The 18,766-nt window shown below is 36.1% G+C and overlaps 1 protein-coding gene across 1 annotated transcript; it reads right to left on the bottom strand.

The window, feature by feature from the left end:
* Window positions 1–8,256: 8,256 nt before the first annotated feature.
* Window positions 8,257–14,087, bottom strand: LOC113333369 (squamosa promoter-binding-like protein 1). Its single transcript, XM_026579879.1, has 10 exons — window positions 12,958–14,087; window positions 12,263–12,444; window positions 11,475–12,079; window positions 11,311–11,385; window positions 11,119–11,226; window positions 10,913–11,030; window positions 10,643–10,784; window positions 10,310–10,460; window positions 9,325–9,951; window positions 8,257–8,945 (listed from the first exon to the last, which is right to left on the bottom strand). Exons 1-10 carry the CDS (start codon window positions 13,608–13,610, stop codon window positions 8,481–8,483), a joined length of 3,126 nt encoding a protein of 1,041 aa, XP_026435664.1. The 5' UTR covers window positions 13,611–14,087; the 3' UTR covers window positions 8,257–8,480.
* Between the last annotated feature and the right edge of the window lie 4,679 nt (window positions 14,088–18,766).

The raw sequence follows: 18,766 nt of genomic DNA, 5'->3' as shown, positions 1-18,766 counted from the left end.
CATGACAAACAAACTTGAGATAGCAACGCTTGCGATTTCGACCGAGCAGTGCTCTAACAATCTCCCCCTTTGTTAATTTTAGTGTCAAAACTATCAATACATATGGATTACAAAATAAATAATCTTTGTAGCTTCTCATCCAAATGCTTGACCTCCTTGATTCTTCAACATTACTCGAAATCTTCATCACTTCCAAGTACTCCAGTGATTCTGAACGTGTTCAACTCAGCATCATAGTTGTTGAAAATCTGTAGCCATGACAATAATTCCACAAGATTGTTTTCTTATTGTTATACAATGTCATAGTATTGTTACACAACATAAAAGTTCAATTGTATCACAACTTTGACAATAATACTATGGTGATACGTATCACTCCCCCTTTGTCAATACTTCATCTCACAATGAAAACCACTCCACTTTACATAATGATACGTATACCATATGTATTTTTAGTGTGAACTACACATTAATTCCCCCCCTTTTGTCACTATAAATTGGCAAAGATACGAAAACTAGTGGGATCATAATGAAATTCTCATAAAGATACTTCATGACTAAAAGAGAACATATCAACTTTGTTTCGATGATTTCACATAGCCGAAACTTAGTGTATTCATCAAGGAGTTTATAAAGATACAAGAAAACTCCTACAATATTCTACAACCGCACTCCCCATAAAGATTTGGCAATTAAGCATAAGTTCAAATAAGAACTCTCCACTATAAAATGTCATTCCCGAAAGAACCACAAGAGCGACCTTACTTTCACAAGAAAAGAATGATCTCTTTGGACATTAACAATTTACATGAAACATGAATTTGTATCCAGAAAACTCAATTGAATTAACCACAAGAGAACCCATGATTAATTTAATCGGAAACGCTCAACATAAGAGAACTTACGGAGCCATACAGTACTTTCACATAGAAGTGCATCTGGGAAAGATCAATACTGCGGAATATTCAAAGACTCATTATATATGTCATCAATATTTGCATAATGATATCATAGACTTAATCTTTGTAATCAAAAGTTCATTTTATCTTCCATCAATATTTGCATAATGACATAATAGACTTAACTTTTGACATATATGGGACAATCATAGTTTACGGACGCAAACACACATATCCCATAACAATTTTTGCAATATATAAAACCAATAAAGATTAATACTGCAAAATCATCATCCAAATAAACTTTAGAATTTAAATAAATAAATCTAAAAACATTGCAAGATGAAAATCGTTGGCAATAGCAATGTGTAATCACAAAATAGGCTATTCCAAACCCTAGTTATCCTTCTTAAAACACAAGAATAAATTCTCATAAGAATTTTTCTAGACAAAATCAAGTTTCTTTGATAACTTCATACCTTTGAAAAGCTCCATCATAAAAGGTATCACTGATATCCTTGAATCTTTTGACCGTATAAACTCCATGTTCATGGGTTAGAATATTAACTTTTTGATCAACAGTGCGGGCAAGCTGCCTATCTTTTTGACACAGTCCACGATGAGTTTCTTATGATTCCTGATGAAGATCTTTTGATTTTCAAGGATTTTGGTCTAACCATCAATAAACTGATTCATTTGAAATTGAAGATTTGCAAATTCGACCCTAAAGTCATTATGAAAAAGAATTAAATCCTTAACAGATTCTCCAATCCAGGAGTTGTACTCTTTCCTTTCAATCATCTTTTTCAAGACAGGTTACCTAAATAACATTAGGTTTCCTAGTTGTTTGGGTTTCCTTTTCCAAGGAGATTAATACTTGGGAATCAAGTTTATGAATATTATATAAGAAGGTTTATATGGTGATTCTTAGACATGGAATTCTCTTTGGAGATTTGAGGAATTCATTCCACCTCTTGGGGTGGAATTTTAGGGAGTTCGTTGGTGTTGAAAAAGTACATTGTCGTGGTTTTTTGGAGAGATATCGAAGACATCGTTTAGTGAAGAGAAGATCGCCTTGTTCGTTAATGGTAAAAAAGAAACCGTTGGTGTTGGAAGAGACATCGTTTAGAAGGAGATCATCTCGTTATGTGAGATAAGTATTATCTTCTTTGGTTAGACATTATTTTGTGGTTTATTGTTCATGAGAGTTATTTTAGGGTTTATGATCAACACAATGTTGGATCATAGTTACTGATTGTTTTGTCAATCATTAAGTGTAATTCTCTATTAGTGGTTTCATAATAATGAAGAAGTCCTATCCGTTTGGTGGATGTAGCCATATTGCCGAATCACGTTAATTCTTGTGTGCTTTACTTATTGCTTCTTATGTGTGTTTGCATCGTCTATGTATCTTCTACGTCGATCCAAAAATTTAGTCCCTTGTGGGTTAATCCGAGTTGGATTTCCCCGACAAGTGGTGCGGTTAAGTGGTAGTTTCCACAACTTAATTAACATCAATCTACCAGCAAAAGACAAATGTCTTGCCTTCCAAGACTTCACTCTTTTAATGACCTTATCAATTAGGGAGGGAAAATCCATGTAAGATAACCTAGTGGAAATGAGGGAACTCCTAGATACCTCATAGGTAACACTCCTTTTGATCAAGATAAACAAGCCACAATAACATTAAACTTTATCAAAAGACGAAGAGAAAAGGGAGGTCTTCTTATAATTAACCGTAAGCCTACAGAATTTATTAAAATCCTCCAACACTCCAACCAAAACCTGGGCTGGCTTCATATTTCTCTTTACAAAAATACCAAAGCATCATCTGCAAAACACAGATGAGCGAGCTGAGAATCTTATACTTGGGACGTAACACAAAGGATCTAGAGGAGACCTTATGCTTCAGTAACACACTGAACACTTCCATAACCATAACAAAAAGGTATGGGGATATAGGACATCCTTGCTTTATTCCCCTCTTATGCCCCAAAAAACCAAAGGGAGACCAGTTCACAGTCGTTGAACGTCTTGAAGTAGAGATACATAAATAAATCCAATTAATGAAATGAATAGGAAAGCCAAGCTTCTTCATAACAACTCTAATATCATTTCAGCTAATTGTGTCATAAGCTCTCAAAGAACATATAAGAGTACCAATAGTCTTGTGGTAATTCCTAACAATCTCATAAGCTAGAAGAATATTGTCTTTTATAGACCTTCAAGAAATGAAAGACGACTGATTGTAACTGACTTAACCCCTTCAAAACATATTTCATTCAAGAAACTATGATTTGTGTTATACATTTGTATATTATATTACAACAATAAATAACCTAAAATCTCCAGTAGTAGAAGAACTATCACATTTTGCAACCAAGGTAAAAAAAAGTACTATTTATATCCTTCAACAACTTACCAGATTAAAAAAAGTATTATTTATATCCTTCAACAACTTACCAGATTTGAAAAAATTCTACACATTTGTCACAAAATCATCCCCCACAATAGACCAAGAAAACTTGAAAAAATAACTATTATACGGATCAGGTCTAGGAGCTTTTATAGAATGAATACAAGAAAGAGCTTCTCCATACCAACCTCTGATCACATTTGCATCTTACTTGACATTTTTGATCCTAGTTGGGGACCTAGTCCTTTTAGGTTTGAAGTAATGTGGTTCCTGGAGAATGGTTTTTTACAATTACTAGAAGAATGGTGGCTTTCTTTTGATTTTGCAGGTTTCCCTGGTATTGTTTTATGGCCGAAGTTGAAAGCTCTCAACGAAAAGCTAAGGATATGGAATAAAGAAGTTTTCAGACATACCAACACCAGACTGAATAAAATCTTGTAAGAAACCCATTCGATAGACAACATGGTTGAGCACAACATCTTAACTAAAGAGGATATCAACAACATGCTTTTACTAAAAACTGAGTTTGAATAAACATCACAAATGGAGAAAATGTCATGGAAGATTAATTCCAAGACACGGTGGCTTCAAGAAGGTGACAGAGACACTTCATTTTTCATGAGTAAAGCATATGCTAGAAGGAGACATAACAGAATCAAACAACTTTACATAAATGAGGAGTTGGTGGATGACATAATTACACTTCAAGAGCATATTATGGACTATTACAACACTTTATTCACAAAAGAAGAGGTAATTAGACCTGAAATTGAAAATATTGAATTTGATAAGATAAGTACTCAAGAAAGTGAAATCTTCAAAGCAAATTTTTCTGAAGAAGAAGTAATGCATGCTATTCAAGACCTCGACAGTGACAAGGCACCTGGTTCAGATGGTTTCCTAATCATATTTTTCAGCAAATGCTGGAGCTTTCTTAAAACTGACATAATGAGTAATGTGAATGAGTTTTTCTCTACATGTCAAATTAATATCAAGAACAACTCCACTTTCATCGCATTGGTACCCAAGAAAGATTATATTAAAACCATGAAAGATTGCAGGCCAATTTGTCTCTTAACAAGTGTATATGAAATCATTGCAAAAGTGCTAGATGACACTTTTGATAGCAATGGACAAGGTGATATCCCATGTGCATTTTGCCTATATTGAAGGTAGGCAAGTTATAGATGGAACTTTGATAGCAAATGATCTAGTAGACTCAAGACTTAGATCTAGTAAGACTGGAATCATCTGCAAAATAGACCTAGAAAAGGCTTTTAAAAGAATTAATTGGAAGCACTTGGAGTTCGTTCTAAATAAAATGGGCCTTGGCAGAAAATTGTGCAATTGGCTAAGGTTTTGTTACTCGACCTTTTTTTTTGTTTGTTAATGGCTCTTCTTTTGGTTATTTCACTAGTTCAAGGGGTGTTAGACAAGGATGTCTGGTCTCTCATCTTCTTTTCAATATAGTCATGGAGGGATTCTCAAGATATATGGATAGAGCTTCTCAGCCTAGTCTTTTCAGTAGTTTTTTTGTGACTCCATCCAGCATTATTATAAACCACTTGCACTATGGTGGTGACACTATCTTCTTCATTGATCACAACAAATAAAAATTACATAATTTATTCTCTGCTCTCAATTGTTTTGAGTACATTGCTGGTTTAAAGGTTAATACCTCTAAGACAAGACTAAAAGTTATTAGTGACGTTACAAAGATATATGTCTAGCCTTCTGAATTTGGTTGTGCCACTAACAACCTTCCTTTCATTTACCTTGGTATGCCACTTGGAGCTAAAGCGACTTCTAAGCAAACATGAAATCCCATTTTGAGAAGTTTGATGAAAGATTGTCAGTTTGGAGACAAATATCACTCTCAAAAGGAGGTAAACTTGCACTCTTGAAATGCATCCTAAGTTCACTTCTAATATATTATTTCTCTTTGCTTAAAGCACTTGCATCAGTCATAAAAAACCTGGAAAATAAGATGAGAAACTTCCTTTGGGAATAATATAGTGATGGATGAAAAATATCTCATCTTATTAAGAGATATTTTGACTTTAGGTCCCAACTATGTGACCAGTGTTGCATATGGGTCCTAGAAAATTCGATATTAGAGTTTGGGTCCCAGGACTTGAGTTGACCGTCAAAAAATCTAGTTAACTGATGACATGACCAATTCAATATTAGATTTCAATTTATTTACTAACCCACCCAATGTTGTTTCTGTTAGACTGGTGTCTGGTGTAGAAGCGCCCATTAATTAATGGTTGAGATCGATTTAGAAAAGTTCCCAAATTGTTTTAGGTTTTCTCATTTTTCATTAACGCCGCCGCCAAGCTACTGTGACTCAGCTGCATCACCAATTTCACTCACCAAATCTCATTAAACCGAATCATTTTATCACCAAACGACAAAACTTATTAACAATTCTTATTGTAACACTTGTCTCGAATTAAATTCTTCAGCTTATCGAACCTTTCGTGAAATTATGGATACTTGGTGACAAAAAAAAAAAACTTAGCTCTACCACCATCATTACCGAACCTTCCTAACAAAATTTATTAACATAATCCTTCAAAACATTAACAGGATATATCTTCGTAATTTGACTTTATAACACCATCGACAAACCACCACCACCACCCGAATTCATTTCCAAACTCAGCACTTTCCGAAATTCAACGCTTTCCACACCCCCACATGGATTGTTTAAGAAGATAATTTAAGTTTCTTTATTTTTGATTCAACATACTTATTTACTAATTTGATTTTTTTCAAAGGTGATCATGGGGTTGTTGATGGTGGCGGCAGAGTTATTCTATTGTTGGTGGAGTGATGGTGAAGACGATGAGTTTAATCGGTCAAATTCAATTCAACCGTTCAAGTATAATCGACCAAAATAGAAGTAATTAGATTAAACACGTGTTGCATATGTCATCACTGAGATACTGACGGAGTTAGGTAAAAATAAATTAATTAAAAAAAAATCGCAACGGTCAAAATGGTCAATTCAAGTCCTCGGACCTAAACTCTAATATCAAACTTTCTAGGACCCAAATGCAATACTGGTCACAAAGTTGGGACCCAAAGTCAAAATATCCCTCTTATTAATTGGTATGGTTTGTGCTGACAAAGAGAAAGGTGGTCTGAGTGCTTATAATCTGAAGATGATGAATTTATCCAAGCTTACTAAACAGTGTTGGAGAATTGGTCAAAAAAAGAACAGGCTGTGATACAAAATCATTGTGGATAAACATGGTGATGGCTTCTCCTTCTGGGTACCTGACAAGATCAAAACATCTCATGGTGTATCTTGCTGGAAACTATTGCTGATACTGCTCATCTGGTGTGTATTAACTCAAATCTGATGACTGACTCTGGAAGGGAATTTTCATTTTGGAACGATATATGGAGGGGTAATACATCTCTTGCTTCTGCTTTCCCATCACTCTATAAGTTATCACCTAATAAAGCTTTAAAGATAACAAAAATGGTCTCTTCAAATGGAAACTGGCAATTCAATTTTTAAAAGGAATCTCACGGGTTTAGAAGCAAACTCATTGGCTGAATTTTTGCTTGTGATTGGTAGTAATCCTCCCGTTCTATAAAGCTTACCAGATACAAGACGTTGGTCCCTGCACAGTTCAGGTATCTTCAATGTCAAATCATACTCCAAGCTAGTAGAGGATTTTGGTGTTGAAAACTTTCCTCATACCTTTGTTTGGAAGAAGTCGGCCCCCCGAAAAATCAACTTCCTTGTCTGGTGCTTAATCCATGAGAAGCTTAATACAATTGACATCATGCAGATAAAAGGTATTAATATTTACAACTCTTATGTCCTTTGTGGTAATGACACTGAATCTCAAAACCATATTTTCCTACATTGTAAAATAACACATAGGATTTAGTCTTTGGTTTTACCTAGCAATTGTTGGCCGTGGGTAATTCCTATGACTATGAGGATGCTTGCTCTTGGTTGGCACCATGTGCACTTCTCAAACTCGGAAAACTTTATTTGGAGTCACATCCCGGCTGCAGTTGTTTATATAATATGGACGGAAAGAAACACATGTATTTTTTAGCAGAACTACATCTTCAAAACAGAATCTGGTTTGGGTATAGAAGTGAAATCCTCAGTCTTAGCTTGGGCCAGTGCAGCTGGTAGAAAAGTACATCTGAACTTTACTAGCTCAGTACTCAATAACTGGGAAGCAGTTTTTGTTTGATTTTCATGTAATTTTTGTATTTTTCTTAATCTATCTCTGGTAGAATTCTTATACATTCTTCTACCTCAATATATCTTCTCTTCTTATTGAAAAAAAAGACATGTAATTATAGTAAAGGATTCTTGAAGCTTTTCATGTTTAACATTAGTTATAATATCTAAAGCATGTAAAGGTTTAACGTTTCGTGCAGTAAGAGATCAAAATTAAACTCATTTGAAGGAATAAATCAACTAAAGATAAGGGATACCGCCATGAAACAAACAAAATATTGGAGAAAACTAATCAAACATACTTAGCTGGTAGGCGAATTAATAGAACCAACTTGGGGTATCAATAGCCATGATATTATTTCCAACACGAGAACAGGCAAAATGGAAGGGTTGGAATTAGAGGTGTAAAGTGCACCGTGTTGTGCTAGCACGGCACACGAAGAATACTTAGTGTGCTCTGTGTCGTGCCAGGAATTTAAGGCATGCTGTCCCTTGTTGTGCTTTTCGGTCAAAGCAAAGCACGGCATGCCACATGAGCAAAACACACTAAGGTCTTTTCAAATAATCAGTAGATAACTTACTCAAGCTAAGGTCTTAAGAAGGGTCAGAATTGACAAATAAGGTCCTTGCAGTAATTAGGACTCGGAAAATCATCTAAACAAGTCATACAAAACACCAGTTCTACAGTAGAGATCTCAGAAACACTTTTTCTTGCAAGTTAATTCTTGCTGAACACATTTCAGATTCACTAATAATCACTTTGATTAATGGATCTACGAACATAAATAAAATATACAGAGCATATCCGGAAACAATCTAAAAAATATTCAGTCCTCGCTCATATACAGCCTTAATTTAATAATGCAAGAAACAATACCATGATAAACTCTTATTACTAAACCATCTTTTCATCGGATTAGTAGGCATTATTATTGTTGGTTCCTCCTTACATAGGTCCAAAATCCAAATGTTCCCACCTGAAGGGGACTAGAATATACAGAACTTCGGGTGAACTTTTGAATAAGAGGCCAAGACAAACACAAACTGCAGCAATGGAAACCATTGACAACATTGTCGGTCTATATCCCAAGAAACTATTTCTTTTTCTATAGGTCACCTTTTGAAGACAAAGTCTGCATGACTGCGGGATGCTGCTCAATTCAGTCTTCTGGAACTGGAACCCAGATACTTCGGATGAATCGGAAACCTCACTTTTCTGCTTTTGATTGCCGTTGCTGTTCTCGGATGCATTAGGAGGAGGAATGTTAAGTATTATATGGCCCGTTTCCGATTTGTTATTACTTTTCTTCTGAACCAAATGGATGTAGGAGTAATGGCCTCTCATTCGTGCATAACCTTCAGGTGTCAAACCTGTTTTGTCACGGACACTTTTCCAAGCTACAGCTCCCACCTATGCAAAAGGAACTGTATATTAGGACATCTGATAGGTGTAAATATAAAATTTGTGAAAGAAATCGACATAATGTCTTGTATGATAGGTGCACCAAGTCTGATTTTGTTAACCCATTTATAACATGAGTAAATAAATTGTACTAAGGGAATGGTGGGGACTTCCTCACTGACACTTGGTAGGGTTATATGAACGTATATAGGGAGAACAATATCCAACTCCAGAGATGTGCAAAATGTGTTCTGTCAATTAAATAATCTAGGTTTTGACATTGTGCCACTGGTAAAACATGTTTAGTTGCATCCTAGAGTATTCCAAAGCATCTGTACTGCGATTAGAATTGAACTACTACGGATATGTAAGAAGATTAAGGAAGTACCAATCCAGGATCATCAGTTAGCACATCCAGCATGCTCTCAGACCCAATTCTACTGGCTGCAATGTGAAGGGGAGTCAAACCCCCAGGACCAATGGCATCAGGTCTAAACAAGAAGCGTCTGTTGGCCAGTTGAGTCTGTCCTAGGCTTATTTTTTCTGAAGCTGTGTCAGGTACATATCTCAATAGGCGCTCCACCATCAACCTACAGTTTCTCCGGACGGCCCTATGAAGAAGACCCATATCTGAAAGTGCGAGTTCTATTGAGGCATAGTCACCTGCATCTACACTTCCTTCAAATAGAATGTCTAGAAGTTTCTTCACCACGGCACACCAATCGTGATCCATAGCAAACTCCATAAGCCCTGTGAACCGTGTGAAACTAAACATATCGGTATTAGGATCCATGTTACCTACTTTAGATCTCAAGCGGCACCTATGAAGAAGCCAACCCATTTCATGAACAAAACTTAGGGCTTGATCCTTGGATCCCATTCTTCCAGATCTTCTTCTGTCATCATCAGATTCCGACTCCTCCAAGGCACCCTCCAACATACGAATCTCTGAGCACACATCTTGTTCTGCAACTATGAATGGGAAGGAGCTACTATTTAGACCATCATCTTCAACCTAAACAAGGCCACAAAAGAAACAGGATCCTCGGTGCTTAGTCTACACATATTATCATAAATAATGTTCATATTCTTCTAACGTAGATAAACACACAAAAATTGAATTTGAATTGGAAGCACGAGGAGTATCTTGATAAAAATGAATGTGAATTTCCAGCTCGTAATGTGGGCGAGGATCGTGACACAGTCTAGGACTAGGGTGTTACTGTTACAACTGGCAGCATGAGAGGGGAAGGCGGCCTAACACCTCACAGCAAGGTATATGTCTAGATGTCCACTCACCTTACAAGTGCATGTAAAAATTGCTTACTCGTTAAAATGAATGACGTCCAATCAATTTTAGAGAGATGACAAACCTCGATGAATCCTCTCCCAATGACATCAGGGACAGAACAAGTGAAGCTGAGGGACTGGAGCTCTTCATCCTCACTAAATGTTCCAGTGCCCTCCACCAAATCATTAACATCCTCCTGAACCAGATACTTCCCTCCCAACGCACAGCGTAACCTGCAATGTGAAACAAAAGCGAGGGATTCATTATCAGGCGCTAGTTTGAGATTTTAAAAGAAATTTTTTTACATTTTGAAATTTGTCCATAGTTAACATCCTGCGGCAGGTGGAGGAGCTGAGGGCAACCAGAAAAATCAAGAAGACATAAAAAGAAAAAGAAAAAAAACGGGAAGTGATACCTTGTGGTCGGCTGAACTAGATTGAAGCCTTTAACTATAAACCGTGCACTCCCAGATACAGAAAGTGCAAGGGGTTTGATACTAGAGATCACACAACCACTGTGCTCTTTGAAAGGTAATAGCATGTCAAGAACAACCTGACCTGCATCAGACAAAAATTGAATAAGAAAGCCTTATCTTTCATGTTAGTTGACAACTACATTCTTATATATAAGCTTATTATATGTTTTTAACAGTAAAGTAAAAATAAAAAAAACTATACAAACAGACCTTGAAATATAAAAGCTGTTCGATGCTGTATCCTAACATACACCCATCCTTTTCTCCAGAAGGGATCGCTCGAAACATCCAAAAGCCTGCTCAAACTGGAGCTTAGATCACAACAAAGCTGCACTTTGCAATTAAGAATTAGGATGTGACTAAAAAGCACTGTGACAGTGATCAGATTTCATTCTAACGATGCATAAGAAACATACCTCCTCCCACATAGAATCCGCCAAACGAAGGTAGATCGTTAGCATGATACAACCGGGCCTAATGTAGCTCTCAATTTCCGTAGGACTGTTAGATAACCAATCAAGAACCTGTTTGAAGTATATGAAGCATTAGACCCCGTATGGAGAAGATAAAGAGTAAATCACAGTTATTCAAAGGCTCCTCAAAGATACCTGTGATCTCAATACAAGAGGAAAATCATTTGGATCTTTGCCAAAAAGTTTGAAAACAATGCGATCTGTACGAGTCTGGATTAAAAAATATGGAGGTTAGAAATCCGACAAAATCGCAATGTTATAGATGCAGTTCAAAAGAACATAAGAGACGAAATGTAAACCTGAGCATCTCCACTAGAACTGGAAGGTGACTGGTCTGATGCTGAATCGGAATTCACACTTGTTTGAGGGGGGCTTGAGTGGTGAGAGTGTTGATTAACCCATGATGGGCAATCTAGAGAACTACTAAGCAAGTTTAGAGGTGTTTCAGACCTCTTTAACCCTTCCACACAATCTTGTGAGTCAACATAGGTGCAATTCAAATCAAAATTATTTAACTTGATTCTCCCCGCAGTGAAGTTTCGAACTTCTGCTTCGGATGGAATGTCATTTTCTACTGTTTTCAAATTATTTGCTGAAGTTGTTACTTGTGAAATCCCTGGGGCAGCAACACTAACAGATAGATTTGCAGGTCTAACATGCTCCTCTTGAGCACCATGTATTTTAGAGGATGAGCCCAAACATCCAGAAGGTTCAGAACCAAGTGAGAATAACCTATCCACTATTTTTGAAGGTGCTCCCGTGAAAGTCCCCTCATTGATCAAATCCTGAGATCCCTGCTTGATTCCAGATGTGTTACCCACACCAGATCCGTTAGCTAAGCTACCAAGGTTTCTCAAAACATGAGAAAGCATAACCTCATCCTTTGGTTGAACAGAGGTATCGGCTGCAGGTCACCAAGCAAATAAACCAATCAAGAAATATTATCTAAATCGTTATAGGGTATTTCATATCTGAACATCAAAGGCAACCAGTCTGAAATCTTCACCGAATAAATTCCTCCCTCCAGTGAGAAAGTACATTAACGAACTGTTGAAATAAAATGAGAAGTTAGGGAATATCCACTCACAATGAATATTGCTGAGAATTTTTAGTAAAGTTACGAAAAGACAACTACGAGCCTCCTCATCATTCATGGAGCTACCATTAAAAGTAGCTTCACGTTGAGGTTTTCTCCTTCGTTTATTATGACCTGCTAAACGTCTACGACAGCTTCTCTTCCCTTCATCAAATTCTTCGAGAAGATGAAATCTGCTCACAAGAAAAACCCATCATTCAGTCTATGTGTTGTAGATAAGTGTACTAAAGAAAATGTTACACTGGACTAGCAACTACTAACATGTCATCAGAACAAATTGATAAGTTGCAAAACTGTGGCAAATGCTTTCCATTTCAAGCTCAGTAACATGATTTACAAGGCTTGCACCACCTCAATAGGTGCACCAGGTAGGAGACCAGGGTAGTGCAAAACCAGGAAAGGTAACCCATGTCTGCACATTACGCAGATCAAAGGCTAGCACTACCACACCACAGGGTGTGAATACAATACCGGAACTTAAACTTAAACAATCTAAAGATGTTTCTCCCTGGTTATAATCAATAGCATGAGGATCCCACTAAGGGATATCTGATGTAAACCTATCAACGCTATATCTAATCCGGAATACTTAGTAAAACATATTTTAAAAAGGATAACAAACTAATCAATTGTATCTTGGTTCCAAAATATTAAACACAGTCTACAATTAATGAATGATGAATCACCTGCTACACTGCTGACAAAATCTCTGCATAAAATTGCCTACGAGTGATTGACTGGTCTTGGAATGAATTTCACAGACCTTATGCCTTCTATGATAGGGTTTTGCTTTGCTCAGATCAGCCCCACAACCCTCAACCTGACATACGGCACGACTTGTAGTAGTCGTAGTACTAGTAGTACAAGTAATAGCAGTATTAGTAGCAGCAGAGTTCTCTGCTAACTTCATTTTCTTTCCATTTCCACCCACATCACCACCTTGTGTGATTGGATAAACATGTTCACCAAGGTTCAGAGTAAGATTCTCAGCAACATCATTCATCAACTCAGTATCATCATCTTCATCACTTATAACTACTCCTCTCCTCTTCTTTTCCAGTTCCTTTTTACTTTTATTATCATCACCACTCCTCAAATTGATCTCATCTGAACAGGAAGATGAACTATTTGAACCACCACCACCTCCATTAGTAGTCACAGGAACAACCTCGCCACCTCTACTAGATAAAAATTCTCTACTATTAAACGGAACCGAATTCAAAGGTGTTGCAACAAATAGATCACCATCCCATTTCCAATCATTCAAATCCCATTCTAAACTCTTCTTTCCAGTACTACCCATCCAATCCTTCTCTTTCATAGCATATCTAGTCCCCATTAACAAATACCCTTAGTTTTGGAAAGCTCCCTTTATAGAATAACGATTAATCTACTTAAGTGTTACCTCAAATATCCAAAAATTCATCCATAGCACATCCATGAATTCAAACAAGAAACCCCCACATACCCTACACACAATCAAAAAGACCTTAATTTATCAAAATTACCAATAAATCTATCTACCTTCTACCACCATTTCATTAGCACATAGTATACTGATAGCAAACATAACAATCTTTATCCAGGACAGAAAGATTCTTCTTCTGATCAGAATTTGATCAATGAATCAAACGAAATAAACAAAGTAACCATCTTTATGAACAGAATGAGATTTGTGAATTGGTTGAATATAGAGTTTTCCTATTAGAAGTTTTTAGGGTTAACAACAAAGAAAAGGGGAAAAGGAGAAAGGAGTTGAACTGAATTTTGTTGAGAGAAAGAAGAAGAAAAGGGGAACAGTGTACCAGACAAAATAATAAATGGGAGTGTCTCTTTGTTTTAGTACTATATACTCTTCTTCTCTGCTATTGGTTTACGCGGACCAAATGAATATTTACGGTTAAAAGATTTACTTGATGACTCCACTCCGATTGTAACAAACTTTAGTGAATGTCATAGGACTAAATCCTAATGATAAACGGTAAGATTGTGTGGGAATTTTCTTTTTGGTGGAGCACCATTACCACCGTCCATTTTGATAATACTTGCGAAAATATTTGTCAAACAAACGGTTGATCAAATTTACTACTAGATTGCTTAATCGTTGTTTGCATTTCACAATAATTAGCTGTGATGCAGCTAGACTAGAGTCAGGGCCGTTCCTGACAAAATTTTGCCCTGAAGCGAATTTTTTTGTTATGCCCCTAATTTTTTTTTGTTTGCACTTTGCACTACTCTAATAATAAAAGATAATTATTTGTTATCTTAACATCTAAAAAAATACTTATAAAGTTTGTGAATTTTTTTTATTTAGACGCAAAAGACACTATGCGAATACCGACCCTAAATGCAAATCATCGTAAATTATCAATAAGAAAATTACAATTAAGATTATATCAAAATTCCCAAAACTTCAAAGCTCTAACTCTTTTCTATCTATATGTATTATGTGCTTTGGAATTAGATAGAAAGGGAAATGAAAAGGAATTATTGAGATAGTTTTATCAATTAGTGAAAGATTCAATACAATTGGTAAAAGAAAAAAAAAAAAAAAGGAACTGTGTGTCAACGGGAGGAAAATATTTATCAGAAGGTCCCAAGACGTTTTATATCAATTGAACATTTGCCCTTTATATTTAAATGCAGTTTCAAGAATAATTCCCTATATAATTATTTTCTTAAGAAATACCCCCAACACAAAACCAGGCATCTGATGCCCCTGGGCCTTGCTGCCCTAAACTGGGCCTTTCCCTGATTCCCCTATGGGGCCGGCCCTGCTAGAGTTGCACAAGAACCTATACCAAAACAATCCGTCAAAATGGGTAAGTCGGGACTAAACCGAGTCGAGATCAACAACTTGGTCAATAGGTTCGAAATATCATAGGAACTTCGGCTCGATCAACAAGTAAAGTATTAAAGCCGATCGAACCGAGCTGAAAAGATCCGAATGATGTGAGTTGTATACGTAGCATATATGAAACTTAATGTTAAGCGTCCACCTTATCATATCCTGGCTAAATTGGGGCCTATAACACTTAATTTGGGCCTATAGCTAGATGACAAAAAAGTTCATTAGAAATAACCTTCACATCACCCCTTATCAAAATAATTATCCAAATACCTATTTTACCCCTGATTAATTAGCATTAATTAATAATATTAGGGGTTAATTATGTTTTGGATGTGAGATTAACTAATGTTAGAGAGTTCTTCAAAACATCAAACATTTAGATTTTTTTTCGTAAACAGTACCAAGAATCGGTTTACGTTCATGCAAATGTAAATCGATTTTGTATTGGTGTTTCCAAATTAACAGAGGACGTCTATAATCGGTTCACGTTGCTATATGTATAATCCGATTTTAATAATCGGGTTTTGCATATTACATATATAAACCGGTTGTTTCCTTTCATACGATTTTTTTTTTCATTCGTTCCATTATTATTGTACGATGTATTTAGCACATGCATCAAGCCTTTAAACCCCTAGGCAACCCTAGTGGACGAGTTATAGTCTCGTGAGGATTTACATAGAGGTCTACCCACAAAACCTATACAAAAACTTCTAAAGCCATCAATCTTCCTCCGAAGACGATACACGATCCATGAAGTCCATGTCATCCTCCGGGATTTTTTCTACAAAGAAGTGACAGCTTGCATCGAATGCGAATGCTTCCCCCTTTTCCTCCAAGTAGCGCGCTTTCACGACTTCGTGCTACAAAAACACAAAAACAAACTTACATTTGTTATGGTGTTTCATTGGAAGATAAAACAACATGGGTTACGTAAAACAAACCACAAAAATACTTACAAATTGTTCAATGGACAAGTTGAAGGGGAGAGTGTTAAAAATCCGAGGTTGGATAGCTAAATAAGCAAGTATCGCATTTTCGATGACTATGTGCCTATCATGGACTTGTTGAACACTTCTTCCATTAGGATTTCCAAATTCTTGGCTAGATTTGTTGTACACCTTAGCCCAAAAGGTTACAGAAGCTACCCTTACGGAGGACTGACGTCTAACTCGAGTTTCCGCATACCATGCTTTGGCGATTGCCAAATCTTCGTTCGAATCACATGATGTCATTTCTTGTATGTAGAGGTATAAAATGAGTAGTTGTGGAGTATATGGAGTGAGGGGGAATAAAATGATCAATTTTGGGGCAAATGGGGTCCAAGGGTGAGGTCTCTATTTATAGAGAAAGTTCCTAACGGCTTTTTTTTTTTTGAAAAACGTGAAATAATTTGGCATAATCGATCTTCTAAAAGGTATATATAACCCGATTGTGTTTTAATGCCACAAGGAATCGGTCTTTCTTGTGACCAACATAAACCGATTAAAGACATGTTAAAATTTTGAATTTTCACCGACACTAATCGGTACATAATCAAACATATGTGACCCGATTCTATCTTGAAAAAAATACAGGAAAAATAGCTTGCACAATCGGTTTATGTTGACATATCGAGTAGCCCGATTGTTGGCATGTCAGGCTAGAATTATTGAGCAACAACACATAATCGGTTTATGCATTTAGTTCAACACATAGATCATCCAAAATACAAACCTTAAAAGAGTGTTAAGACTTAAAACAACCACAAGTCTTATAAACCTAAACTTTTAATATGTAAAGCTTAAACGTAAAAACTTAAAGAGCATGAGCACCACCATCATCACCACCGGGAGCATTTGCAGCACCACCATCAGCAGGAGCACCAGCACCAGCATCGCCAGCATCAGCACCATCAGGAGCAGCAACACCATCAGGAGCAGCATCTTGTACTTGAGCCATTTGTTCCCACATATCTTCCATTTCTGCATGGAGCTCCCTCTCAGCTAAAATCATGTTTCTCCTCATCCTAGTGAACCTCATGACCTCATAAAGCTCCTCCAGTGCAAGCTTGTCAATCAATGCGAGGACTTTTTCAAGATGGGTCTCATGCCCATAAGCAAACTTATAAAGGCTTCTTTCTGGCACTCGTCTGGTTTCCTAAGAATGTCCTCCAATTTGAGCTCTCGAGAGTAAAATGCTAGGTGTGAGAAGTCCACATCTACATAAAACCAAAAAAAAAAAAAAAACTAGTCAACAATCGGTATATAATCAAACATATGTGATCTGATTCTGACTACAAAAACATACAGGCGTGTGAAACATTAGTAATCGGTTTGTGTGGTATATGTATAAAATCCGATTATGAAAAGGAATCTGAATAGTCAAACATAATCGGTAAATTATCAGACACATAAAACCCGATTATGGGATCGCATAATTAAAAGAAAAAATGTTTCCAGTTGCAGATTATTCTAAAGCACCTATAAACCGATTCTGGTGATGTATTTTCATGTTTCGTTTCTAACCCTAAAATCGGTTGATGTTAATCACATATAAACATATTACTATGCATGCTCTTCACGGCGGAAAACAAAATCCAGAATCGGTTTATAGGATATGTCAACATAAACTGATTCTTGATGTAATCAGAGATTTTGATTTTCGAAAATTGAAGATTTAAACATGTAAATCAATCAAGAAATGCAAATCATAGAATAGGTTGATGTAGATTTAACTTTTTCTTGGTTGGATCGAAGATCTTGGAGGAGAAGATAAAAAAAAAATTGATTAGGGTTTTGAGAATTTGGAAAGATTATGATGAAAATAGAAACTTTTTTTAGGTTTAGGTTTTTATGTTTTTGGATTTACTGAAAATGGTAAGGATTAGTATTTATATGAGATTGTTTTACGAACTAATGTGGGAGTAAATTAGTATTTTTTAGAAGTTTGGGTGCCCAGAATAATTTGGTGGTGTGGGAATGAAAATTTAATAGGCCCCAATTTAGCCAGGTATCATATCTATTACCTAAATTATTTTTTATTTTTTTACTCAAAAGAGGCAATACAATAGAAAAACATTAAACCACCACCAAAACGGTAATAGATTGATAAAAAAAACAAAAAATAGCTCAAACTATAGTAGAGCTACATAAACAAAAAGATTGCAATTATCTCATAATTGCTTCCCAATTATGCAAAACTGTATTCTAATGATAATCCATCAAATACATATATACCAACACACCAATTATACATAGAAAATGTTCACGCTTTGAGTGATAAAGTCCACATTCTTGTATTTCCCACTAAAGAGTTTTGAATTCCTTTCAATCGATATGGCCCATCAAATCGCAAATGGGTAGATATCCCAAATTCTCTTCCTTATAGAATGTGTGTTGTTTGTCTTCCTTTTTCTCCTTTCCCAAATTGCATTCTTGATATAATCTTGAAAAACAACCCCAAACTATAGAAATTCAGAAAATAGTGTCAAACTAACCTTGTAGCTTCATAATGTAGAAAGATGTGTTGATTCGACTCAGCAGTCTTTTTACATAGTAAGCAGTCATTCACCATGATAGTGTTCTTGTAAAAATTAATCCAAGGTAGCTGCAACATCATAGAAAAGTGTCCATACAAAGAAAATAACTTTCTGGGAAATTCTA

This window comes from Papaver somniferum, unplaced genomic scaffold, assembly GCF_003573695.1.
Source record: "Papaver somniferum cultivar HN1 unplaced genomic scaffold, ASM357369v1 unplaced-scaffold_132, whole genome shotgun sequence".
In the NCBI taxonomy this organism is placed as follows: domain Eukaryota; kingdom Viridiplantae; phylum Streptophyta; class Magnoliopsida; order Ranunculales; family Papaveraceae; genus Papaver; species Papaver somniferum.
Note: the sequence above shows the minus strand (reverse complement) of the source record. Positions and strands in the feature narration are given on the sequence as shown.